Source organism: Hypanus sabinus, chromosome 2, assembly GCF_030144855.1.
Source record: "Hypanus sabinus isolate sHypSab1 chromosome 2, sHypSab1.hap1, whole genome shotgun sequence".
NCBI classification, from domain to species: Eukaryota; Metazoa; Chordata; class Chondrichthyes; order Myliobatiformes; family Dasyatidae; genus Hypanus; species Hypanus sabinus.
This window is the reverse complement of record NC_082707.1, coordinates 184,170,995-184,198,206: the sequence shown is the minus strand read 5'-3', so window position 1 is coordinate 184,198,206 and position 27,212 is coordinate 184,170,995. Positions and strand designations below refer to the sequence as shown.

General features: G+C 43.1%; 1 protein-coding gene across 2 annotated transcripts in view; it reads right to left on the bottom strand.

Moving 5' to 3' along the window:
* ttc7b (tetratricopeptide repeat domain 7B) overlaps nt 1–25,547 on the bottom strand; it is a 478,574-nt gene extending 453,027 nt beyond the window's left edge. The window contains exons 1-3 of one of the 2 annotated variants that reach the window (XM_059961183.1): nt 24,764–25,547; nt 13,778–13,932; nt 11,261–11,429 (exon numbers count right to left, since the gene is read on the bottom strand). In XM_059961183.1, coding sequence (XP_059817166.1) covers nt 11,261–11,429; nt 13,778–13,932; nt 24,764–24,884 — 445 coding nt within the window. In that variant the 5' untranslated portion in view covers nt 24,885–25,547. Of the gene's footprint in view, nt 1–11,260; nt 11,430–13,777; nt 13,933–23,834; nt 23,981–24,763 lie in introns of those variants that run through there. The other variant, XM_059961187.1, reaches the window with a different exon arrangement.
* Nucleotides 25,548–27,212: the final 1,665 nt, after the last annotated feature.

The following is a 27,212-nucleotide window of genomic DNA, read 5'->3' as shown; positions in this document are numbered from 1 at the left end:
AGCTATTCTGGATTGGATATTGTGTAATGAACCAGAATTGATTGTCCAAAGTTGACTTGAAGGGGACACTGGCAGGGATGATGGCAGTGCAGCAATGGTTGGAGTTCCTGGGAGCAATTCAGAAGGGACAGGATCCCTAAGAAGAAGTAGTATTCTAAAGGCAGGATGACACAACTGTAGCTGACAAGAGAAGTCAAAGCCAACACTTACGCAAAAGAAAGGACATAGTAGAGCAAAAATTAGTGGGAAGTTAGAGGTTTCAAAACTTTAAAAAAACAGAAGGCAACTAAAAAAGCCATAAGGGGAGGAAAAGATTAAATATGAAGGCAAGCTACCCAACAATATCAAAGGGGATACCAAATGTTTTTCCAGATATATAAAGAGTAAAAGAGAGGTGGAAGTAGATATTGGACTACTAGAAAATGATACTGCTGAGGTAGTAATAGGAGACAAGGAAATGGTGATCAAACTGAGAAAGTATTTTGCATCAGTTTTCAATGTGGAAGACACCAACAGTACGCTGGAAGTTCAAGAGTGTCAGGCGACAGAAGTGAGTGCGATTGCTATTACTAGGGAGAAGCTGCTTGGGGAACTGAAAGATTTGAGGTCATCTGAATCAGATGACTACACCTGAGGATGGACAGAGGTAACTGAAGAGATTGTGGAAGCTTTAGTAATGATCTTTCAAGAATCAATAGATTCTGGCATGGTTCCGGAGGACTGGAAAATTGCAAATGTCACTCCACTCAAGAAGGGAGGGAGGTAGAAGAAAGGAAATTATAGGCCAGTTAGCCTGACCTCAGTGGCTCAGAAGATGTTGGAGTCAATTGTTAAAGATATGGTTTAGGGGTGCTTGGAGACACATGATAAAACAGGCTGTAGTCAACATGATTTTCTTTAGGGAAAATCTTGCCTGGCAGATCAGTTGGAATTCTTTGAGGAAATAACAAGCAGGATAGACAAAGGAGAATTGGTGGATGTTATATACTTGGATTTTCAGAAGGCCTTTGGCACAGGAGGCTGAGGGAATAACCTTATAGAGGTTTATATAATCATCTGGAGCATAGAAAAGATGAATAACTAAAATCACTTTCTCAGGGAAGGGAAACCTAAAACTAGAGGGCATAGGCTAAAGTGAGAGGAGCATTTTTTTCACACAGACATATGGAACAAAGTACCAGAGAAAGTGGTAGAGGTTTGTACAGTTAGACATCGTAATGATTTTTGGAAAGGTACATAGAATCATAGAGAACTGTAGCCAAAAAAGGCCCTTTGGCCCATCTAGTCCATGCTAAACTATTATTTAGCCTAGACTCATTGACCCATGCTTGGATGATAGCCCTCCATACCCTCCCATCCATGTACCTATCCAAATGTTGCAATCGAACCCACATCCACCACTTCCACTGGCAGCTCATTCCACACTTGCGTCATCTGCTGAATGAAGATCCCCCTCAGGTTTCCCCTTATATATTTCAGCTTTCACTAAACTATAACCTCTAGCAGTAGTCTCACCCAACCGCAGTGGGGAAAGCCTGCAGGTATTTACCCTGTCTATACCTTTCAAATTTTGTACACCTCTATCAAACCTCCCCTCATTCTCCTACACTCCAGGGAATAAAGTTCTAACCTATTCGACCTCATATCCCAACAACATTCTCGCAAATTTTCTCTGCATTCCTTCAATCTTATTATATCTGTTCTGTAGAAAGTTCACTAGAATTGCATGCAAAATTTAAAATTAGGCCTCATCAACAACATAATATCTGAATGTTAACTTCAACAGGGATAGGAAAGATCAAATGCAGGTAAGTTCACACGCACAAAGTGCTAGAGGAACTCAGCAGGCCAGGCAGCATCAATGAAAAGAGTATAGTCGACGTTTGGACCAAGACCCTTCATCAAGACTGGAGTGAAAAAGATGAAGAGTCAGAGTTAGGAAGTGGGAACATAGGAGGAAGTAACACAAGGTGATAGGTGAAACTGGGAGGGCAAGCGATGAAGTAAAGAGCTGGGAAGTTGACTGGTGAAAGAAATACAGGGCTGGAAAAGGGGTAATCTGATAGGAGAGGACAATAGGCCATGGAAGAAAGAAAAGGGGGAGGAGCACCAGAGGGAGGCAGTAGGCAGGTAGGGAGATAAGGTGAGCGAGGGAAAAGAGGATGGGGAATGGTGAAGGGGGGAGGGGCGGCAGTACGGTAAGTTCGAGAAAGCGATGTTCATGCCATCAGGTTGGAGGCTACCCAGACGGAATACAAGGTGTTGCTCCTCCAACCTGTGTGGCCTCATCCAGATACTAGAGGAAGCCATGGACTGACATGATGGGATGGGAATGAGAAGTGGAATTAAAATGGATGGTCACTGGAAGATCCCAACTTTTCTGGTGGACAGAGAGTAGGTGCTTGGCAAAGCTGTCTCCCAACCTACACTGGGTCTCACCGATATACAGAGCACCACACCGGGAGCACTGGATACAGTAATTGACCCCGACAGACTCACAGGTGAAATGTTACCTCACCTGGAAGGACTGCTTGGGGCCCTGAATGGTAATGAGGGATGAGGTGTAAGGGCAGGTGTAACACTTGTTCTGCTTACAAAGGTAAGTGCCAGGATGATGATCAGTGGGTTGTGATGAATGGACAAAGGAGTCACGTAATCCCTGCAGAAAGCAGAAAGTGAGGTGGGGGGATGGGGGAAGACAGGTGTCTTGGTAGTGCCTAGGATTAAGACTATGAAAAGGGCATATGTTTCACGGGAAAGTAAAGGCTGCACACTTAATTTGAACAGGCAAAGCATCTGCTTTACAGTCAAATGACAGATGCTTTGATTAATAGGTGACCTTGAACTCAGAAAGACCATCTTCAAACCATACAACTGGCTGTACTCCAGGATGATGAGGCACGATCTTCCAAACCAAATGCTGAGACTTTATAAGGCATTGGTCAGACAGCACTTACAGTATTGTGAGCAGTTTTGGACCTTTTATCTAAGAAAGGATGTGTTGGTATTGGAGAGGGTCCAGAGAGGTTCATGAGAATGACCTTGGGAATGGAAGTGTTAACATATGAGGAACATTTGATGGCCCTGGGCTTGTACTTGCTAGAGTTTAGAAGATTGAGGGGGAATCTCATTGAAATCTAATAAATATTGAACACTTCAGCCCGAAAAGTCAACTGTTTACTCTTTTCCATAGATGTTGCTTGGCATGCTAAGTTCCTTCAGCATTTTGTGTGTATTGTTTGAAAATTGAAAGGCCTAGATTGAATGGACCCTTCAAGACGACCACAACCTTGTCATGGTTTGGAGGCTTGTGTGCCTTAATGACCTGGAGAGCTATGCTGGCTGGAGTCAGGGTTTTATGCTTTGGCTCTTGGTAGTGTCACCCATGCCACACAGGTCAAAGGGTAGAGGCCAAATTAAGAGTGATCCAGTGTTCAAGGGTTCAACTCAGGGCTAACAACCCTGACTAGTAAAACAAAACTATTATAGAAACAGCAATGAAGGATCCTTCTACATCTGTGTGTGACGATATTCCTGACTCTCCACCTGAGGCTTGCATGATTGTCAGTAGACTGGAAGGCAGCTACTGACATGATGAAGGAAGCCATGAATGCTGCCAGAGACAGTGGACCTTCTTTACTGCTCTAAACACCAGTGGTGTAACAGGCAAAAGAAAGAAGATAGAATGGACATGAAGAACCTTATAATGTGGGAGTCATGGAGCAGAGAGCTCATCTTCATAATACAAGGATGTCCCTTTAGAACTGAATTTCTTTATCCAGAGGGTGGTAAATCGGTGGAATTCATTATTATAGATTACTGCGGAGGCCAAGTCATTGGGTATATTTAAAGCAGAGGTTAATAAGTTATTGATTAGTAAGGGCATCAACGGTTATGGGGAGAAGGCAAGAAAAAAGGGGTTGAGAAAGATAATAAATCGGCTATGATTGAATATCGGAGCAAACTCGATGGGCCAAATGGCCTAATTTTGCTCCTGTGGCTCATGATCTCATAATAAAGCAGCAATAAATTCCTTTTTATAGGTACTTTCAAGGAGACAGCTTGGTTTTGCACAAATATAAATGCCCCATATATCAGGATGGGTTGCTAGGAAGGTTGTTCAAGGCTACATACAGCAAGACATACAGTAGATTAGATAAAATGTTGGATGAAGCAGTAGCAGATGGAATTTAATCCTCACTACTGAAGGTGATAGCTTTTGGAAAGACAAATAAGAGTGGGACATACAAAGCAAATGGTGGGGCACTAATAATATATGACCAGAGACCTTAAGACTATAAGACATAGAAGCAGAATTAGGCCATTCACCCCACTGAGTCTGCTCTGCCATTCCATCCTGGCTCCACTCAACCCCATACACCTGCCTCCTTGCCATAACCTTTGATGCCCTGACCTATCAGTAAACTATCAATTTTCACTTTAAATATACTCACGGTCTTGGCCTCCACAGCTGTCTGTGGCCGAGCATTCCACAGATTTACTACTCTCTGGATAAAAAAGATCCTCCTTAACTCTGCTCTTTTTTTGGTGATTTATTTTTTATTGAAGTTCATCATCAAACAAACATTTCCGTAAGATGTATTTCGGATACTGTACATATATATCATATAGTCCATATATGCCACAAATCTCCACATAATATTTATCTGAGGTATACACTTATAGAAAAGAGAGGAAAGAAAGAACAAGCAAAAGGAGAAAACTATGTACAAGTGGGGAGTTGATTTGTGAGAATAAAATCAGGTCTATGAGGTGTTATGTAGTTAAACCATTTTTCCCAGTATGAATCAAATTGTTCCAGCTTATGATTAACAGATGCTGTCATCTTCTCCATTTTGTAAATGTCCATTGTAATTTCCATCCATGCGTTTAAGGTTGGGCTCTCCTGTGATAACCATTTCCTGGTAAGAGTCTTTTTACCAGCCACCAGCAGTATATTCATTAAATATTTATCTCTTTTCAACCATTCTTGAGGTATATGCCCAAAATATATGGTCTTACTTTCTAAGGGTATTTCACATTTAAAAATGTCTTGTAGGGCATTGTGTATTCCACTCCAATAGCCTTTGATAACAGGGCAATCCCAGAAAATATGGTAATGGTTTGCATTTTAATTTCCACAATTTAGAACATGGAACATAAAATAGTACAGCACATTACAGACCCTTCGGCCCACAATGTTGTGCCGACCCTCAAACCCTGCCTCCTATATAACCCCCCACCTTAAATTCCTCCATATACCTGTCTAGTAGTCTCTTAAACTTCACTAGTGTATCTGCCTCCACCACTGACTCAGGCAGTGCATTCCACGCACCAACCACTCTCTGAGTGAAAAACCTTCCTCTAATATCCCTCTTAAACTTCCCTCCCCTTACCTTAAAGCCATGTCCTCTTGTACTGAGCAGTGGTGCCCTGGGGAAGAGGTGCTGGCTATCTACTCCATCTATTCCTCTTAATATCTTGTACACCTCTATCATGTCTCCTCTCATCCTCCTTCTCTCCAAAGAGTAAAGCCCTAGCTCCCTTAATCTCTGATCATAATCCATACTCTCTAAACCAGGCAGCATCCTGGTAAATCTCCTCTGTACCCTTTCCAATGCTTCCACATCCTTCCTATACTGAGGCGACCAGAACTGGACACAGTACTCCAAGTGTGGCCTAACCAGAGTTTTATAGAGCTGCATCACTACATCGCGTCTCTTAGACTCTATCCCTTGACTTATGAAAGCTAACACCCCATAAGCTTTCTTAACTACACTATATACCTGTGAGACAACTTTTTACTTTGCCTTGGAGTTTGTCCTTCCAAAGTGTACCACCTCACACTTCTCTGGGTTGAATTCCATCTGCCACTTCTCAGCCCACCTCTGCATCCTATCAATGTCTCTCTGCAATCTTTGACAATCCTCTACACTATCTACAACACTACCAACCTTTGTGTCATCTGCAAACTTGCCAACCCACCCTTCTACCCCCACTTTGCTAGTTTCTCCAGCAAATAGGGAGGCTACAATCTATCATAAAGGGATTTCTGAGAGGATGTAATAAAATATCTTATCAAGCTTTTCCATTCAAACTCCCTCCATTTCTGTGAACTGGTTCACTTCCATTGATACCTCCATATTATTGTCCATTCTTCCTCAGATATGATTATCCCTCCTTCCATCTCCCATTTTGTTTTAATGTATGAAGTCGAATGTGTTTTAAGATTTGACAAACCCTTATACATGCTTGAAATGATTCTACTACCATTATCTGAATTATATGCTTTTCTAAATAGCTCTATCAAGCATGTACTTGCCTTGGTTACATTTTTAACCCTCCTATCAACATACTGTTGCAGCTGCAAATACCGATAAAAGTCTTGTTTTTCTAGTAAGTGTTTCTTTAAGCATTTCAAAACTGAACAGTGTCCCTTCTTTCATTATATTGCAAACAACTGTTATTCCTTTAGTTGTCCATTCCTTAAATCTAGCATCCAGTTTATTCAAAGTAAAATCCGAGTTATATGCACACCATTTAAGAATTGCAATATCTCCCTCTAGATTATATTCTTTTATAATAGTTTTCCATATTTTAAGAGTCCATTTCACCCATGGATTATCAATAGTATTTATGTAACTTTGTAGGTTGTTCTCAGCCAAAATTGCCTCTATGGGGATGGAAAGTATCCTCTCCTCAATGTTTTTACATTGAGCTCCATATGATGGGTTGCACCAGCATATCACAGCTCTCAACTGTGCTGCAAAATATTAATTTTTAAGAGAAGGTAGGCCCCCATCCCCCCTTTTCCTTGGCTAACTGCAAAGTTTGGGACGAACTCTAGGCCTTTTACTGTGACATATATATCTTGATAACCTCTTGCTCTATTCATTAAATTGATTTTGGTTAATTTCTAATGGTAGGGTCTGAAAGAGATATAACACTCTGGGCAGTATATTCATTTTAATGGATTCAATCCTTGAACTGAGACTAAAAAAAAGGAATTAGGTTTCACCTTGTTATATCTTCCTTAATTTTTTTTTTATATATAGGTGGATAATTGCATTCTGATAATTTTGCCAAACCTTCTGGCATAATGATGCCCAAATATTTGAAAGACTCTGTTTACCATGCCCAGGGATATCTACTTTCAATTTCTCTTGGTGGGCCTCAACTCTGTTTTAAAGGGTCGCCATTCAATTTTGAGGCTGTGCCTCTAGTTTTGGACACTCCCACCATAGGAAACATCCTCTCCACATCCATCCTATCTTGTCCTTTCAACATTCGGTAGGCTTCAATGAGATCTTCCCACCCCCACAACATTCTTTTAAATTCCAGTGTATACAAACCCAAAGCTGCCAAATGCCCCTCATGTTAACCCCTTCATTCCCAAAATCATCTTCATGAACTTCCTCTGGACTCTTTCCAAAGACATCACATCCTTTCTGAGATATGGAGCCCAAAAATGGTTGACAATACTTCAAGTGCAGTCTGACTACTGTTGTTTAAAGCCTCAGCATTATTTCCTTGTTTTTGTATTCTCTTCCCCTTACAATGAATGCTGACATTACATTTGCCTTCTTTACCACAGACCCAATCCGTAAATTAACCTTCTGGGAGTCTTGCATGAGGACTCCTAAGTCCTTTTGCACCTCTGATGTTTGAATTTTCTCCCCATTTAGATAATAGTCTGCACTATTGTTCTTTTTACCAAAATGCATTACCATACATTTCCCAACACTGTATTCTATCTGCTACTTTTTTGCCATTTCTTCCCATATGTTTAATTCCTTCTGTAATCACATTGTTTACTTAGCACTACCTACCCCTCCAACTATCTTTGTATCATCTGCAAACCTTGCCACAAAGCAATTGATTCCATTATCTAAATCACTGACAAACAATGTGAAAAGTAGCAGTCCCAATAATAACACTACTAGTCACTGGCAGCCAACCAGAAAAGGCCCCCTTTATTCCCACTCGCTGCATCCCGCTTGCCAGTTGAACTCTGTCTTTTTGTGTGTTTCCCCCTAGCCATCAGTCTGTGGTTTTGTATTGCCATGTGCTCCAGTCCCTGCTCCTGCTCTACTCCGGTCCCTGTATTACTGAGTACTCCGTCTCTCACTACAGGAAGGATGTGGAAACCATAGAAAGGGTGCAGAGGAGATTTACAATGATGTTGCCTAGATTAGGGAGCATGTTTTATGACAACAGGTTGAGTGAACTTGGCCTTTTCTCCTTAGAGCAGCAGAGGATGAGAGGTGACCTGATAGAGGTATATAAGATGATGAGATGCAACGTGTGGATAGTCAGAGGCTTTTTGCCAGGGCTGAAATGGCTAGCACAAGAGGGCACAGTTATAAGGTGCTTGGAAGTAGGTACAGAGGAGATGTCAGGGGTAAGTTTTTATTTTACACAGAGAGTGGTGAGTTTGTGGAATGGGCTGCCAGTGGAGGTGGAAACGATAGGGTCTTTTAAAGACTCCTGGATGGCTACATGGAGCTTAGAAAAATAGAGGGCTATGGGTAATGCCTAGGTAGTCCTAAGGTAGGGACATGTTTGGCACAGCTTTGTGGGCCAAAGGGCCTGTATTGTGCTGTATGTTTTCTATGTTTCTATTCCTCTATTCATGCCAGTGTGTCCTCTGTAATGCCATGGAATTTTATCTTGTTAAGCAGCCTCATGTGTGGTACCTTATCAAATGCCTTCTGCAAATTCAAGTAAATGACATCTACTGACTCCCTTTTGTTCACCCTGCTTGTTACTTCAAAGAACTCGAACAGATTTGTCCAGCAAGATTTCCCTTTACAGAAACCATGCTGACTTTGACTTATTTTATCATTTGTCTCCAAGTACCCCGAAACCTCATCCTTAATAATAGACTCCAACACTTTTCCAGCCACTGAGGTGAGGCTAACTGGCCTATAATTTCTTTTCTTTTACCTTCCTCCCTTCTTAAAGAGTGGACCTTGGGGTCTAATTCCATCGTTCTCTGAAAGTGACAACTCAGGTCAATAGGGTGATAAAAGTCAAAGTAAAATTTAGTATCAAAGTACGATACATATATGCTACTATATATTACCTTAGGATTCATTTTCTCTCAGGTATTTACAGAAAAATAAAGAAATAGTGGAGAATTTATGAGAAACTTTACATAAACAAAGACTGACAAACAATCAGAGAAAGAAGCTCACTCTCATAAGTTTGTGTGTAGAATGTAAGAGTTGGGACATGATGTTGCAATTTTGTAAAACACTATTTAGACCGCACTACGTGCACTTCTTCTTGCCTGTATAAAGGAAAGATGTGCCCATTTCCTTCCACGGATGCTGCCAAATCCGCTGACTTCCTTCAGCAGCTTGTTTTTTTTCCCAACAGAACACTTCTTGAAAAAAGTGTAAATACTGATGTGCTTAGACCAATTAGCCCGTGTCGTAACAGGTTTATGTTTTTCATAGATCTAGTCCGTGACAAACTGCTATTCTGCCTAGTCCCATCTAGCTGTACCCAGACCATGGCCCTCTACACCCCACCCATCCATGTACTTACTCAAAGCTCTCTCAAATGTTTCACCTTTCACTCTTAACCAATCACCTCTAGTTCTAGTCTTACCTGCTTGCATTTACTCTACCTATACCCCTCATAATTTTGTATACCTCTATCAAATCTCCCCTCATTCTCCTACACTCCAGGAAATCAACCCCTAACCTATCAACCTTTGCCTATAACTTAGGAACTCAAGTCCCAGCAGCATCTTTGTAAATTTTCTTTATAGTCTTTCTATCTTATTGATATATTTCCTGTAGGTAGGTGAACTCAATTGCACATAATGCTGCAAATTTGGCCTCATCAACATCTTATACATCTTCAACACAGCATCCCAACTCCTGTCTCAATACTCTGATTTATAAAGGCCGAAGTGCCCAAGCCTCTCTTTAAGACCCTATCTACCTGTGATGCCATTTCAAGGAATTATGGATCTATATTCCCATATCCCTTTGTTCTACTACACTCCTCAGTACCCTACCATTCACCGTGTAAGTCTATAACATAGGAGCAGGCGGTGATCATTTAGTCTAAGGAGTCATGTAGCATTCAAACAGGCCCTTCTGCCCAACTCATCCATGCCAACCGTGTTGCAGCAAGCATCTTACCTCTGTTTTTATCTAGATGGCTTTTAAATGTGCCCTAGCCACCATTTCCGGCAGCTCATTACCAAGTACACATCACCACTTGCATGAAGAAGCTGCCCCAGACGGAATGGAGGAAGATGAGAGGTGACTTGATAGAGGTGTATAAAGATGATAAGCACAGATCAAGTGGACAGACAGAGACTGGCTAACATGAGACAATTTTAAAGCGATAGATGGAAAGTATAAAGGGATGTCAGAGGTACTTTTTTACACACAGAGAATGGTGAGTACATGGAACACGATACCGGGGTGGCAGTAGAGGCAGATACGTTAGAAGCATTTAAGAGACTCTTGGATAGGCAAATGGAGGGCTATGTGGGAGGGAGGGGTTAAAAATTTGGCACAACAATGTGGGCCAAAGGCCCTGTATGGTGCTATATAGTTCTATGTTCTATATTAAACTAATAAAACACATCCTTTGTGTCTGTACAGAGACGTTAAATGACTATTATTTCCTACCCCAATAAGACAAACGATTCAATGAACCTTTTTCTACATATCAACATCTAGAAAGTACCATGTTCTAAACTTTAGCAGAGTTAACTACTTTGAGCGTATTTACTCAAACTCAGCTGTTTGCGCAGTAAAATTAACTTACAATTTTATATTTCCTTCCAAGACATTCACAATACCACCAATGATACTGAACATGTTTTTGCTGACTGTTCCAGAAAGTTGCAATTGAAATAACAAAGGAATTGTTCATTCCTACTCCTCCGGTGTCACACCGATTAGAGAATGCATCTCAGGAAAGCAGCAGCTGCTTTTCGGACAACAAGTGGGTGCATCAAGTTAATTCAGACTGGGTTCAGCATCCTTTCCTTAATCTGGGAACCTCGCTGCAGTTTGCTTCTCCCTCTGTTTAGTGTGGAGGATTGCTTAGCAATATACAAGTCAAGCTAAGTAGTTAAAGGAACTTTAAAATGATTATATTAACTATCTATTGTCTTGATCACATTCTGTCAAAACTACCCATCACAAGAGACAAACAATAGCTCTTATTTTCAACTGACATCAAAACAACAAAAAGGAGTTTCAGATTAATTTAAGAAAAATGTCCGCACCTTTTGTAGCATAGGATTCGGCAATGATTCTAAGTCTGTAAACAGGCACTGCTACCAGCTGCATCTTGTCCAGAATTATCTTGTCATATAGAGCAAGAGCTCTTGTGTGGTCACCTTCAACGTAATAACACTTGGCCAAAAGCATGTTGGCTTCCTGCATAAATTCTTGCTGAAAACAGAATAGAGTACAAATAGGATGAGTTAACAGCTCCTGACCTGAGACACAAGAGACGTCAGATGCTGGAATCTGGAGCAATGCAAAAAGTAATGGAGGAACCCTGCAGGTCAGGCAGTACCTATGGAAGGAAATGGACAGTCAACGTTTCGGGTTGAGACCCTTCATGTCCCCATTTTACTGTTCCACTGTGAAGTCTCTATCTCTGAATGGACAATGAACACTACGTCACTTTTTGCCCTCTGTTTGCACGTTATTTAATTTTAAAAAACATAAAACTGGTAACTTTTTATGCATTACAATGTCCTGCTGCCACAAAACAAATTTAATATATGTCAATAGTAAACCTGATTCTGATGTCTCTTCTAGGTATGCCTACTCTGAAGAAATTCTCTTTCTTTCTTCATCAGTCCACATGAAGGGTCTCAACCTGAAACATCAACTGTTCCATTTCCTTCCATAGATGCTGTCTGACCCTATGAGTTCCTCCAGCACTGAGTGTAGCACCTGATCTGAGTGCTACACAAACTTAACTCATACTGCATTACTCTTACACGAGTTTTATATATACTGTATATCCTTAACCACAAATGACAAGGTAGTGGTGATGCACTACCTTGAACCATTGGACTGCAAGTAGCAAAGGCATTTCCACAGCGCTGTTGGATGGGAAGTTATAAGATTTAGACTTAGCAACATTACAGGAATAACAATAGTCAGGACAGTGGGCAATTTGAAGAGGAATTCCCAGAAGGTTCAGGCAGCTAGCTAACCACCAACTTCTCATAGATCCTCTCTCATTATTTGGCCATTCCAGCAATTGTGTTTTGATCTTTAAAGCTTTCTTCTTACCACTTTCCCTGGGTTTTCTCTAGATCTAAACACAGTAGCATAATGCTATTACAGTGCAGCACAAGAAGGTTAAATTGCCACCACAGTCTGCAAGGAGCTTGTACATTCTCTCCATGACCACATGGGGTTGGGCTGTGTTGGTCGTTAACACAAACGACACATTTCACTGTTTATTTCAATGCACAGTCGGCCCTCCTTCTCCACGGGGGATGGGTTTTGGGAACTGTCACGGATACCAAAAAACGCAGATGCTCAAGTCCCTTATTTAACCTGTCTCAGTGTGGGTGGACTTTAGGACACGGGGGAGCTCGGGACCCGCCACCCCTGGCTACTGCTGAATCCACAGTGTTTCTGTTCCGTTGGCGGAAAACGAACACGATTGAAAATAAAGTGGAATAATAAAGCAATCAGAAAGAGGTGAAATACCATCGGTCATTGGAAAAGCATTAGGCTACAGTCAGTCAACGATAGGAACAATTTTAAAGGATAAAGTGAGAATAATGGAGCATGTGAAAGGCCCTGCCCTGTTGAAAGCTACAATTATTACTAAGCAATGCAGTGGTTTAATTATTGAAATATATGTGTTTCTTAAGTGTTTTATATGCATAGGAAGGTAAAATATATACTATATACTAAGACAAATGTTTGACTAACTGCTGGAGAGAGAACTTCTGGGTTTTTTATACGATTCCAATCCACAGTAACCTATACAAGTCCTCCTGTATACTTTAAATAATCTCTAGATTACTTATAATACCTAATACAATGTAAATGCTATGTAAATAGTTGCTATACTGTATTGTTTAGGGAATAAAGACAAGAAAAAAAGTCTGTACATGTTCAAACAAGTGCTGGAGAGAACTTCCAGGTTTTCCCGATCCGCGGTTGGTTGAATCCTTGCATGCGGAACCCATGAATAAGGAGGGCTGACTGTACATATGACAAGTAAAGTTAATCTTTAATCTATTCTTTAACGCTTACCTCTGAACCACTTCCCCAGGGTTTTCTCTGGAAATGTAACTGAGTGTATTTCATTCCCTTCCCTGACCATCTCACAATATCACACAGTATGCACTGCTATTGTACAGTACCACAGAACAACATCCTGTATTGTAGCAAGCTGACCACTGCCATAAGACAACATCATACAAATGGTACTTCGTACAGTGTAACTGCTCATTACCCAACACTCAGCAAAAGAAAAATCAACTCTTTCAAAAATTGTGCATATTTTAAAATTAATGTATAATGTTTTTTGTGTTATTTATTTAATTGGGTTCTCTTTATCTAGTTTTAGGACTTACGTGAAGACACAATCACATTTTAGGTCATATTTATGCAGAAATAGAGAACATTCTGCAGGGTTCACAAACTTTTTAGCACCACTGTGAGTGTAGGAGGGAGATCAAACTGATAGCAGTGAAATCAGAATGTTGTACTGATAGAGGTACAAAGCTTGCAAAGTGTCCATGAACTGAAGATGTACTTACCTTCAAGTTGCCTCTGTCCAGTGCTGCAATGAGATGTTTCTTCACTTCGATCAGCTTTGACTTGCCTTCTGGAGGACCAGCCTCTGGCTTGATTGGGTTATCTTTCACATACTGCTCCAGCTTGGATTCTCCCAGTAACAGCTCTGCCAGGTCATCTGTGAAAGAGACAGCAATGAGTCTTAAAGAAAGAACAACACAAACCTGCATCCTGATGAATACCTTTTGAGGCACTGCAGGTGGCATGGTAAAGGTAGCATAGTAGTTAATGTAACACTAGTGCTGTGCCAGCTGTAACATATGGGTTCGATTCCCGCTACTGTCTCTAAGAAGTTTGTATTCTCCCTTAACCATGTGCATTTCCTCCAGATGCTCCAGATTCCTCCCACCTTCCAAAGACATATGGATTAGTAAGGGTTAATAAGCTGTGGACAAGCTATGTTGGCGCCAGAATCATGGCAATCCACAATCCTCACTGATTTAGTTTGATAAGAAACAGTGCCGTCAGCTGTATGTTTCAACGCACATGTCACAAAGTTAATATACGAGGGGTGATTGATAAGTTTGTGGCCTAAAGTAGAAGGAGAGGAGTTATACAGCTCTTGTTACGCGCACGTGCAGTTCAACTCCTTGAGTGATTATGCAGAAAGTTTGAAGTTAATAACTCATCTTCTATCTTGGGCCATGAACTCATCAATCACCCCTGCTCTGGACCACTCTGGAGGTCCAAGACACCGACTTTTACAAAGAAGGGATCCGTATGCTCCACGACCACTGGGCTAAGTGTATAAATGTAGGAGGGGACTATGTTGAAAAATAAATGTGCTTGGTTTTCTAAAATTGACGCCAGCCTTAGGCCACAAACTTATCAATCACCCCTCGTACCATCATCTAATCTAATCTGAGGGAGCATCTCTTCTGACTTCTTATTCTGTCAGGTTGAAGTGGATTAATTTGAATTGTTAAAATATGCAAAGTTTAAAGTAAATTTATCATCAAAGTACATATACGTACATCACGATATACTACCAGAATTCATTTTCTTGCAGGCATTCACAATGCAGCAATTAAATTCAACTGAATCAATAAAAATCTACCTAAACTACCTTTTGAATCTTGGTCCTTATTGATGTGAATGTAGCTGCCGGGTTGAGGATGAATACAGTGCAGAAGAAACAAGAGGTCACCAAACAATACAAGTCAACAGACACTCAGTTAAAATTACTTGTGCCTCTGAGTCGGAAGGTCACAGTTTCAACCCCAGTTCTATACTGTGATATTTCATTGTAGTAGCGTTCTGTTATATTGATATTGGTTTATTATTGGCACATATACCAAGATATAGTAAAAAAAACTTGTCTTGCATACCGTTGCATAGTTTACTGCACTAGAATAAGCTAATAACAACTATGATAATAACTTATTTATAGAGGATTTTTCATACTAACGATGCAGTTCGAAGTGCTTTACAATGGAATAAAGAACAAACATGAAAATAAAAGACAAAAATAAGTTAGTTAGAAACAAAGATGAAATAAATTGGATTTGAGCTGGTGTTTAAAAGTGCCAACAAAGTCTTCATCCTTTATGGTTTTAGGTATTGAATTCCACAGTTAAGGAGTTTAGTTTAAAAAAACTGACCTGCCAATTATCTTTTGAGGGATATTGTCTAAGCTTAAGAAACTAAAACATTAATAATGCAGAATAAAGTGGGAAAGCTACTGAAAGACGCTACCCATACTGCAAACTGCTTTTTCCAAAAGTACCCTTCTGGAAAGTGCTATGGGGCTTCTAAAACAATAACTTTATGACATCTTAAAAGTGTTTTCTCCCAGGCAGATCCCTGATCATTTTATATACATTCCATATCTATACTTTAACCTCTAACTTTATTTTCGTATAATTCCTTTTTCTTTATCATTGTTGTTGTTTTCGTTTCATGTCATGCCCTGACCCAACACACCACAGTAAATTCCTAATACTTGTAAAGGTATATAGTGAATAAAATTGATCCTAGAAAGAGCACAATTCAGGTAAAAGATAAAGGACGAGATGAGGTAGATTTGTGAGGCCAAACATATCATACAAGAGGTCTGTTCAAGAGTCTGCTAACAGTGGGGTGGAAGCTGAGTTTGTGCCTCATAACATTTGTCAAAATATCCTCAACAGTGCCCTCACCATGATACATTTCTGGCCCAATGTATAAAATCAGTCACATATCTCACTACTCCCTTGTGGGAACTTCCTGTACACACACCATAGAGATTATTGCAGGCAAGCTCAACTTCAGAAAATATTCATGGCTACACTGATTTATGAAAAAGCCTTTTTAGATTCAGATTCAGGGATACAGCACAGTAACAGACCCTTCTAGCCCATCGAGTCCACACCATCCAATTACACTAACGTGACCAATTAACCTATTCACTGGAATATGGATGGAAACTGGAGCATCCAGAAGAAACCCACTCGGGCACAGAGAGAACATACAAACTCCTTACAGACAGTGGCAGGAATTGAATCTGGGTTGCTGGTGTTGTATAGCATCATGCTAACGACAATACTACCAAGCCACCCTTAAGAGCTTTAAATCTAACTTAACTTTTCTCTCTCCATAGGAAGGAGCAAAAAGATGTTTTCCACAAAACGTTTTTTATTGTTGATATATATGATAAAAGGAGATGACATGATCTTCAGCCATTGTACCAAGCAAATCAATACATGCAATTACAATATAAAATAGATTCTGGTTAATTTGGACACATCGAGACCAATAATGTTTTGGCCCAGTGAAGCAGTTTTCCCAATTAGCCAAAGTTCCATGAAAATTGTTAAAAAGGGATAAAAAAGACAACATTTAACTGAGGAAAAAAATATGTATTTAATTGAAATACAGAACAAATTAGAACTGCCAATACTACTACAGAACTATAAAACTGTGCCCTAGTTCACAATAGTTATCAACAGAGGAATTCAGTGTACTCTACTGTGCACTTTCGACTCGGAGCAAGAAGGCTGCGAGTGAACTGCTGATTTTTTTCAGAGCGAAGGGAGTTTTTTTATTACTCAGGTTAAAGAAAGGCGAGACTGCGCAGGCACATGACGTCAGCCAGTAGAGCACGAAAGGTTTAAAAAGAAGGCAGACATATCCAGCGGGCAGCGGAGTGAGAGGCAGCATGGCGATAGGGCTTTGGCTGAACAGGCTCAGGCAGTAACAAGGATAGATAGGAAGAATGTGTGTGAAGCCAGTTTTCTGTGCTCAGTGTCAGATGTGGGGTGTCCTGGAATCTCCCAGCCTCCCAGATGGCCATATCTGCACCAGATGTGTCAAGTTGCAGCTCTTGACGGGCCGCATTAGGGAACTGGAGATGCAGCTCGATGACCTTCGCCTGGTCAGGAAGAGCGAGGAGGTGATAGAGGAGTTATAGGCAGGTGGTCACACCTGGGCCATGGGAGACAGACAAGTGGGACACAATCAGGAGGGGGAAGGGGAAGGGGCTGTACCCCTTGACAATAAGTACTGTTGGGGGGCGGGGGGGGAGACAGCCTACCTGGGAGAAGTGACAGTGGCCGTGCGTCTGGCACAAAGTCTGGCCCTGTGGCTCAGACGGGTAGGGAAGGGAAGAGGAAGGCAGTAGTGATAAGGGACTCTATCGTCAGGGGGTCAGACAAGCGATTCTGTGGACACAGGAAAGAAACTCGGATGGTGGTTTGCCTCCCAGGTGCCAGGGTCCAGGATGTTTCAGATCGTGTCCAAAATATCCTGCAGTGGGAGGGAGAACAGCCAGAGGTTGTGGTACATATTGGTACCAATGACATAGGTAGGAAAAGAGAAGAGGTCCTGAAAAAAGACTACAGGGAGTTAGGAAGAAAGTTGAGAAACAGGACCGCAAAGGTAGTAACCTCTGGATTACTGCCTATGCCATGCGACAGTGAGAATAGGAATAGGATGAGGTGGAAGATAAACGTGTGGTTGAGGGATTGGAGGAAGGGACAGGGATTCAGATTTCTGGATCATTTGGACCTCTTTTGGGGTAGGTGTGACCTGTACAAAAAGGACGGGTTGCACTTGAATCCCAGGGGGACCAATGTCTTGGCGGAGAGGTTTGCTAAGGCTACTGGGGAGAGCTTAAAATAGAACTGTTGGGAGGTGGGAACTGAACTGAAGAGACTGGGGAAGAGGAGGTTGGCTCACAAATAGAGAAAGCTTGTAGACAGTGTGTGGGGGAGGATAGGCAGGTGATAGAGAAGGGATGCGCTCGGCCCAAAGGCTTGAGGTGTGTCTATTTTAACGCAAGGGGCCTTGTGAACAAAGAGGATGAGCTTAGAGCGTGGATCAGTACTTGGAGCTATGATGTGGTGGCCATTGCAGAGACTTGGATGACTCAGGGACAGGAATGGTTACTTCGAGTGCCAGGCTTTAGATGTTTCAGAAAGGACAGGGAGGGAGGCAAAAGAGGTGGGGGCGTGGCACTGTTGATCAGAGATAGTGTCACGGCTGCAAAAAAAGTGGACGCCAAGGAGGGATTGTCTACAGAGTCTCTGTAGGTGGAGGTTAGGAACAGGAAGGTATCAATAACTTTACTGGGTGTTTTTTATAGGCCTTCTATTAGTAACAGGGATATCGAGGAACAGATAGGGAAACAGCTCCTGGAAAGGTGTAATAAAAACAGAGTTGTTGTAATAAGAGATTTTAATTCCCAAATATCGATTAGTATCTCCCTCGAGCGAGGAGTTTAGATGGGGTGGAGTTTGTTAGGTGCGATCAGGAATGTTTCTTGACACAGCATGTAGATAAGCCTACAAGAGGAGTGGCTGTACTTGATTTGATATTGGGAAATGAACCTGGTCAGGAAGGATGTGGAAGCCATAGAAAGGGTGCAGAGGAGATTTACAAGGATGTTGCCTGGATTGGAGAGCATGCCTTATGAGAATAGGTTGAGTGAACTGGCCTTTTCTCCTTGGAGCGAAGCAGGATGAGTGACCTGATAGAGGTGTACAAGATGATGAGAGGCATTGATCGTATAGATAGTCTGAGGCTTTTTCCCAGGGCTGAAATGGTTGCCACAAGAGGACACAGGTTTAAGGTGCTGGGGAGTAGGTACAGTGGAGATGTCAGTGGTAAGTTTTTTTACTCAGAGAGTGGTGAGTGCATGGAATGGGCTGCCGGCAACGGTGGTGGAGGTGGATATGATAGGGTCATAGAAAATAGGCGTAGGAGTCGGCCATTCAGCCCTTCGAGCCTGCACTGCCATTCAGTTTGATCATGGCTGATCATCCAACTCAAAACCCTGTACCTGCTTTCTCTCCATACCCCCGATCCCTTTAGCCACAAGGACCATATCTAACTTCCTCTTAAATATGGCCAATGAACCGGCCTCAACTGTTTCCTGTGGCAGAGAATTCCACAGATTCACCACTCTCTGTGTGAAGAAGTTTCTCCTCATCTCGGTCCTAAAAGGCTTCCCCTTTATCCTTAAACTGTGACCCCTCGTTCTGGACTTCCCCAACATCGGAAACAATCTTCTTGCATCTAACCTGTCCAATCCCTTTAGAATTTTATACGTTTCAATAAGATCCCCCCTCAGTCTTCTAAATTCCAGTGAGTATAAGCCTAGTCGATCCAGTCTTACTTCATATGGAAGTCCTGCCATCCCAGGAATCAATCTGGTGAACCTTCTCTGTACTCCCTCTATGGCAAGAATGTCTTTCCTCAGATTAGGGGACCAAAACTGCACACAATGTTCAAGGTGCGGTCTCACCAAGGCCTTGTACAACTGCAGTAGAACCTCCCTGCTCCTGTACTCGAATCCTCTTGCTATGAATGCCAACATACCATTTGCCTTTTTCACCACCTGCTGTACCTGCATGCCCACCTTCAATGACTGGTGTACTATGACACCCATGTCTCGTTGCATCTCCCCTTTTCCTAATCGGCCACCGTTCAGATAATAATCTGTTTTCCTGTTCTTGCAACCAAAGTGGATAAACTCACATTTATCCACATTAAATTGCATCTGCCATGAATTTGCCCACTCACCTAACCTATCCAAGTCACCTTTCATCCTCTTAGCATCCTCCTCACAGCTAACACCACCGCCCAGTTTCGTGTCATCCGCAAACTTGGAGATGCTGCATTTAATTCCCTCGTCTAAATCATTAATATCTATTGTAAACAACTGGGGTCCCAGCACTGAGCCTTGCGGTACCCCACTAGTCACTACCTGCCATTCTGAAAAGGTCCCGTTTACTCCCACTCTTTGCTTCCTGTCTGCCAACCAATTCTCTATCCACATCAATACCATACCCCCAATACCGTGTGCTTTAAGTTTGCACACTAATCTCCTGTGTGGGACCTTGTCAAAAGCTTTTTGAAAATCTAAATATACCACATCCACTGGCTCTCCTCTATCCACTCTACTAGTTACATCTTCAGAAAATTCTATAAGATTCGTCAGACATGATTTTCCTTTCACAAATCCATGCTGACTTTGTCCGATGAATTCACCTCTTTCCAAATGTGCTGTTATCACATCTTTGATAACCGACTCTAGCTTTTTCCCCACCACCGATGTCAGACTGACCGGTCTATAATTCCCCGGTTTTTCTCTCCCTCCTTTTTTAAAAAGTGGTGTTACATTAGCCACCCTCCAATCCTCAGGAACTAATCCAGAATCTAAGGAGTTTTGAAAAATTATCACTAATGCATCCACTATTTCTTGGGCTACTTCCTTAAGCACTCTGGGATGCTAACCATCTGGCCCTGGGGATTTATCTGCCTTTAATCCCTTCAATTTACCTAACACCACTTCCCTACTAACATGTATTTCCCTCAGTTCCTCCATCTCACCAGACCCTCGGTCCCTTACTATTTCTGGAAGATTATTTATGTCCTCCTTAGTGAAGACAGAACCAAAGTAGTTATTCAATTGGTCTGCCATGTCTTTGTTCGCTATAATCAATTCACCTGTTTCTCACTGTAAAGGACCTACATTTCTCTTGACCAATCTTTTTCTTTTCACGTATCTATAAAAGCTTTTACAGTCAGTTTTTATGTTCCCTGCCAGCTTTCTCTCATAATCTTTTTTCCCTTTCCTAATTAAGCCCTTTGTCCTCCTCTGCTGGTCTATGAATTTCTCCCAGACGTGTTCTGCACAACTTCGTGGGCCGAAGGGCCTGTATTGTGCTGTAGGTTTTCTATGTTTCTATAAATGAACAAAATCAGCACAGGCACCTAGAGCAATTTTTTCTGCTAACGTCAAATCTTTTCATGGCATCTTGGCAAGAGTATGAAATTCTTCAAAGTCAAAAATCTCTGCGTTTTGAATCAGTGCCTGTCAGCCCAAATGGATAGCACAGGCGTACACAACTAATGCTATTTATAAACTGTTCACTCTGAGCACAGTGTGGTGTCTAACAGCCACACAACTGCACACATCTGACACTAGTTAAAAACTGCTCAGCAACAGTCTACTGCCCCAATGAGGTGGCATAGTGCTCAAAACAGGAATCCCAGCTATTTTCTCAATTATCTTTTGTTTTTTTAAGAGTTGCCCCAATTAACTGATGGTTCAAATAACTGGAAACCACTGCATCTCTTTCCAGACCTTCTTGGCAAACACACCAGGACCATCACATGCACTATTGCAGCAACATTGAGGGTAGTGGGACACTGTGCATGAAGCATCTGCCAGGGGTCTTCTCACCACCGGACACGCGAGGCCTTGCTGTCCAAGAGCAAAACAGGGTTCTTCCATGAAGATTGGTTGAGATTAGAGCCAGAGGTCATAGGTTAAGGTGAAAGGTGAAATATTTAAGGGGAATCTGAGGGGGATCTTCTACACTTAAAGAGTGTAGAGTGTGTGGAATGAGTTGCCCAGCAGAACTGGTGGATGCAGGCTCGAATGCAATATTTAGGAGAAGTTTGGATTAGTATTTGGATGGGAGGGGTATGGAGAGCTAAGATCCAGATGTGGGTCTCTTAAACTAGATAGAATAATAATTAGGTATGAACTAGACGGGCTGAGGGGCCTATTTGTGTGTTATAGTGGTCTATGATTATATGAAGAGGAAGGGGAGGAGTCGTCCTGCTAAATGATTTTTAAGACTGCTCAGGAAACTATTGCACTAAATCTACCATCTCTCTGTGCAGGGCCTTAAGTATGTTTCTTGTCATTGAGTCATAGAAAAGGACAGCACAGAAACAAGCCCTTCGGTCCATCTTGTCCATGGCAAGTCAATTAAACTGCCTACTCACATCGACCTGCACCTGGACCATAGCCCTATCATCTATGTACCTATCCAAACTTCTCTTACATGTTGAAGTGGAGCTCACATGCACCACTTGCACTGGCAGCTTGCTCCAGACTCACGATCCTCTGATGATCCCCCACCCCCACGTTTCCTTTAAACTTTTTACTCTTGATCCATGACTTCTAGTTGTAGTCCCACCCTACCCCAGTGGAAAAAGCCTGCTTGCACTTACCCTATTAATACCCCTCATAATTTTGTATACCTCTATCAAATCTCCTGTTGATATTCTATGTTCCAAGGAATGAAGTCCTAACCTATTCAACCCTTTCTTATAACTCAGGTCCTCCAGACCCAGCATCATCCTTGTAAATTGGGACCAAAACTACACACAATACTCCAAATTAAACCTCACTAACATCTTATATAACTTCAACATAACATTCCACCTTCAGTACTCATTACTATTATTTATGAAAATCAATGTGCCAAAAGCTTTCTTTACAACCCTATCAACCTGTGGTGCCACTTTCAATGGACCAGTATTCCCAGATCCCTTTGTTCTATGGCGTTCTTCAGTGCCCCATTGTTCACCGTATAAGACCTACCCTGGCTAGTCCTATCAAAATGCAATACCTCACACTTGTCTGCATTAAATTCTATCTGCTATTCAGTCCATTTTTGCAGCTGGTTCAGATCCCGCTGAAAGCCATGACAGACTTCCTCACTGTCCACTATACTCCCAATTTTAAGCATCATCTGCCAATTTGCTGACCAAGTAAACCAGATTGATATAGATGACAAACAACAATGGACCTAGCACTGATCCCTATGACACAATCACAGGCCTCCAATCAGAGAGGCCAACCAACCACAACCGCTCTCTGACTTCTACAAAGGCAAGGTCTCATCCAATTTTCTACCTCATCTTGAATGCTGAGTGGCTAAACCTTTTTGACCTACCTCCCATACAGGATCTTGTCAAAGCCTTGTTAAAGTCCGTGTAGACAACATCCACTGCTTTGCCTTCATCAATTTTCCTGATGACTTACTTGAACATCTCTAAAAGATTGATTAGACATGGCCTACCAAGCACGAAACCATGCTATCAGTCCATGTCCATCCAAATCCTCATTTATACAGTCTCTCAGAATACCTTCCAATAACTTTCCCACTATTGATATCAGGCTCACTGGCCTCTATGTGTTTATTTCTTAAACAACGGAACAACATTGGCTTTCCTCCAATCCTCCGGCATCTCATCTGTCATTAAGAATGATTAAAACATCTCTGCTAGGGCCCTTGCAACTTCTGCACTTGCCTCCCACAGGGTCCAAAGGAACCTGGTCCTTTGGACCAGATCCAAAGGTCCAAATCCACCATGATTTGCCTCAAGCCGGTGAACACCTTCTCCTCTGAAATCTGTATAGAGTACATGAAGTTGATGCTGTTTGGTCTTACTTCCACAGACTCAGTAAATACAGATGGAAAAAGTACATTTAAGATTTACCCCCTTGTCTTTGGCTCCACACATTCTGATCTTCCAGAGGGCTGGTTTTGACCTTTGCAATCCTTTTGCTCCAATGGACTACTAACTGACTGACTTGTCCTCAAATGGCAAAACAAGAGTCTGCTGATGCTGGTAGCAGGAGCAACAATTTGCTGGAGGAAGTCAGCAGGGTGAGCAGCATGTGCAGCAGAAAGGAACTGTCAATGTTCCAGGTTGAAACCCTGCATCCTGGTTCCCAATGAGTTCCTCCAACAAACTTACTAGTCTGTGGTTAAAGGTGTTTCTCAACAGAAACTTTACCGTGAGGGACAGGCGACGTTGCAAAGTTCAACCGTTCTGCAGCAATGAAGCCATGGCCATCCTTCACCCTACATAAACAGTAAGTTGCATTATATGCTGAGGTTGTCTGTCCCCAGGACCCAGTCTCCACTCACAAAGGTGGCCATCAGAACCATGGCTACATTGTATTTGTTGCTCCTGGAAGTCCCAACCAAGACATTTTCTTATCTCCTCTTCCCATCAGCTGAATATACAAAAGCCTTAATGGACTTTGTATAGGGGAGGGGGGATGGGAGATGAAGAGGGAGACAGAAGAAAGGAAGGGGAGAGGGGAGGGATGGGGAGTATGGAGGGGAGTTGTAGGAGGGGAAGGTAGGGAGGAGGGGGAGGGGAAGGTAGGGAGGAGGGGGAGGGGAAGGAAGGGAGGGAGGAGGGGGAGGGGAAGGGAGGGAGGAGGGGGAGGGGAAGGGAGGGAGGAGGGGAGGGGAAGGGAGGGAGGAGGGGAGGGGAAGGTAGGGAGGAGGGGAAGGTAGGGAGGGAGGAGGAGGGGAGGGGAAGGGAGGGTGTTAGAGAGGAAGGAAGGTAGGGAGGAGGGGGAGGGAAGGGGAAGAGAGGAAGGGGAGGGGGTAGGGAATGGGAGGGGGAGTGGGCGGGAGGGAGGAAGGAGAAGGATGATGGAAATAGAGAGGGCGCGGTTGACGGACAGAGGGGGCGGGGCCGGGGTCCAGCCATCTCACCGCTGCAGTATAGTTCCGGTCCCCAGTTCGACCCCAGCCAATGCCGGCTCTGTGGACCTGAGCTGAAAACTCACTGAAAAACTGCGGGTAACACCATCCGGGGACCCGGGCCAAATCCCGCTGCTGCCGGTCAGAATATATGCTGCTGTTCCCGACCGGATGGGCCCTCACGCACTGTCAGCTGAATGAGCGTCTAGGCCGCGGCATCCTTACCGTTGCCGATGAGTTTTGCTGACAGTTGCTTGACGAGCTCTGGGATCTTCTCCCACAGGCACTCGTTGCGGCAGCGCTCAATCTCGATCTCCAGCCGCGTTCCGGACTTCTTAGCGGCCATTTCAGCGGCAGGGGCCGGTATGCGCCGGAGCGGGGCCGGGAGGACCGGGACTGTAGCGCCCGTCCCTGCTCTGGCGACGGTTGCCGGAACTGCAGCGCCGCTCGCTCCTGACACGGCGGCGTTTCCAGGGACGCAGCGCCTGCTCCCGCTCTGGCGGTGGCACCTGGGACTGCAGTTCCCGCTCTTGACACGACGGCATTTCCAGGGACTGCAGCGTCTCTCTCACCGTAGGGGCAACTCCAAGCTTTGTAGCGTCTATTGCCCCGCCATGTGGCGACCTCCGGTACTGCAGGCGCTCCGTAGCATTCAATTGTATTAACGTGGACAATTTTTTAATGACATTTCCTGTACAGAGTGTAAGGAGAACAAAATAATTGTTACTCCAGATCCGATGCAGCACAAAATCACGAAAGATAAAGAATAATAATATCTTACTTTTTAGTTTATAATTATTCAATATAATAAACATATTTAATAAATAGAAATGCAGAAGATAGCTTCTGTGCATAGATTGATATAAAAGTGGCACTACACTGTACATACAGTGACAGACAGGAAATAATAAAGTAGTGGAGGAGTTGAGTGGCCTTACTGCTGGGGAAAGTAAATGTTTTTGAGTCTGTGGGACAAACAGTCCATGAGAAGGGTGTGTGGGATCCTCCATGATGTTACTGGCACTTTTCTTGATGATGGGGCAGCTGGTGCCAGTGAATTTTTGAGAGGTTTTGCATACCCTTTATAGAGGCTTCCTGCGGTGCAGTTTCTGTACCAAACAGTGATGCAGCTTGTTAGGATGCTGTCTGTTAGAATGATGTGAGTATGGATGTGCAAAGCTCTCTTCACCCCCTCCACCTCAAAAAGCAGGGGGGGGGCTTTATTGACAGTGTAGGCGGCCGTGAGAGTTTGTGTGAGATGTGCCCTCCCAGGAGTTTGAAACTGCTCACGGTTTCCATCTCTTTCGTGCCGATGTAAGGGGGGTGTGAGTAATGCAGGTTCAACTTAAGTCAATAACCTTCTCCTTCATCTTGTTGACAGTAGAGAAGAGGTTCTTTGCCAGGCACCAGGACCTGAATTCTCCCACTTCTTCTCTGTAGGCCGTCTCATCAGCGAAGTTGGCGAAGTATGTGAGCAGAGTGGGCTCAGCGCACTGCCCTGGGGGTACCCGTAATCAGGATGATGACGAGGGAGGCGTAGATGTATATCCTGACTATGAGGTCTGTTAATTCGGAAATCCAACACCCAGTTGTGTATTTAGACCTAGGAGCAGGAATTTGTTCACCAAGGTCTGTGGGACGACAGTGTTGAATGCCGAACTCATATCCAGAAGCAGCTCTCTGACACAAGTGTCCGTGTTTTTTTAGGTGTGTCAGGGCCTGTGCATGACAGATGCTATGGCAAATGTTGTACAGTGGTTCTGTCAGTAAGCATATTGGGTGAGTGTCCCACGTGGGAGGGGTGGAATGCCCTTCAAAGCACTTCATGAGTTCTTTGGAACAGAGATGATGGTGGCTGATTTGAAGCATGTGGGGACAGCAGCCTGGAGGAGTGAAGTTTTGAAGATGTCTGTGAAGACGACAGTAAGCTGGTGTGCGCACTCCCTGAGTGCTTGGCCAGGGATGTTGTCCAGCCCGGCTGCCTTATGGGGGTTGACCCACTGCAGAGTCCTTCTCACATCTGCTTCTGTGGCTGCTCACCTGCGGGGTATGGGGGGGTTAGCTTTTGTGGCCGGCATTGCGTTGCATGTCTCGAGGTGTGCATATAAGTTCTTTAGAGCATCAGGGGGGTGGGAGGAGTCACTGGGATGGTCGACGCTGTTTTCCCTTGCATAGTCAGTAATGCCTGTAATCTCCAGCCAGATACACGGGGATCTTTATCAGACAGAATCTTTTCTGCATAGCTGGTCTTTACTCTCTTGACGTCTAAGATAAGGTTCCTGCTGGCTACTCTGAGAGCTGTTCTGTCACCGGACTTGAAGGCAGTGTCACAAGGTTGTCATAGGGAGTCTACCTGTGCATTCACCCAAGGCTTCTGTTTGGGCTGTGAGACTATCCGTGAGGTACCAATGTAGTCTACACACTTGGCATTCAGACCTTGAAAGAGATCAGAGTTAATCAGAGTCTTGCTTGTTAAGTAAGAACTTGGAGTTCAGGTTTTATAAGGTATTGCTCAGACCACATTTGGAGTATTATGAGCCGTTTAGGGCCCCCTTATCTAAGAAAGAATTTAAGGCAGAGGTTGATAGATTCTTGATTAGTCAGGTCATGAGGGATAAGGAAAAAAGGCAGGAGACTGGGTCTGAGAGGAAAATTGGATCAGCTATGATAAATG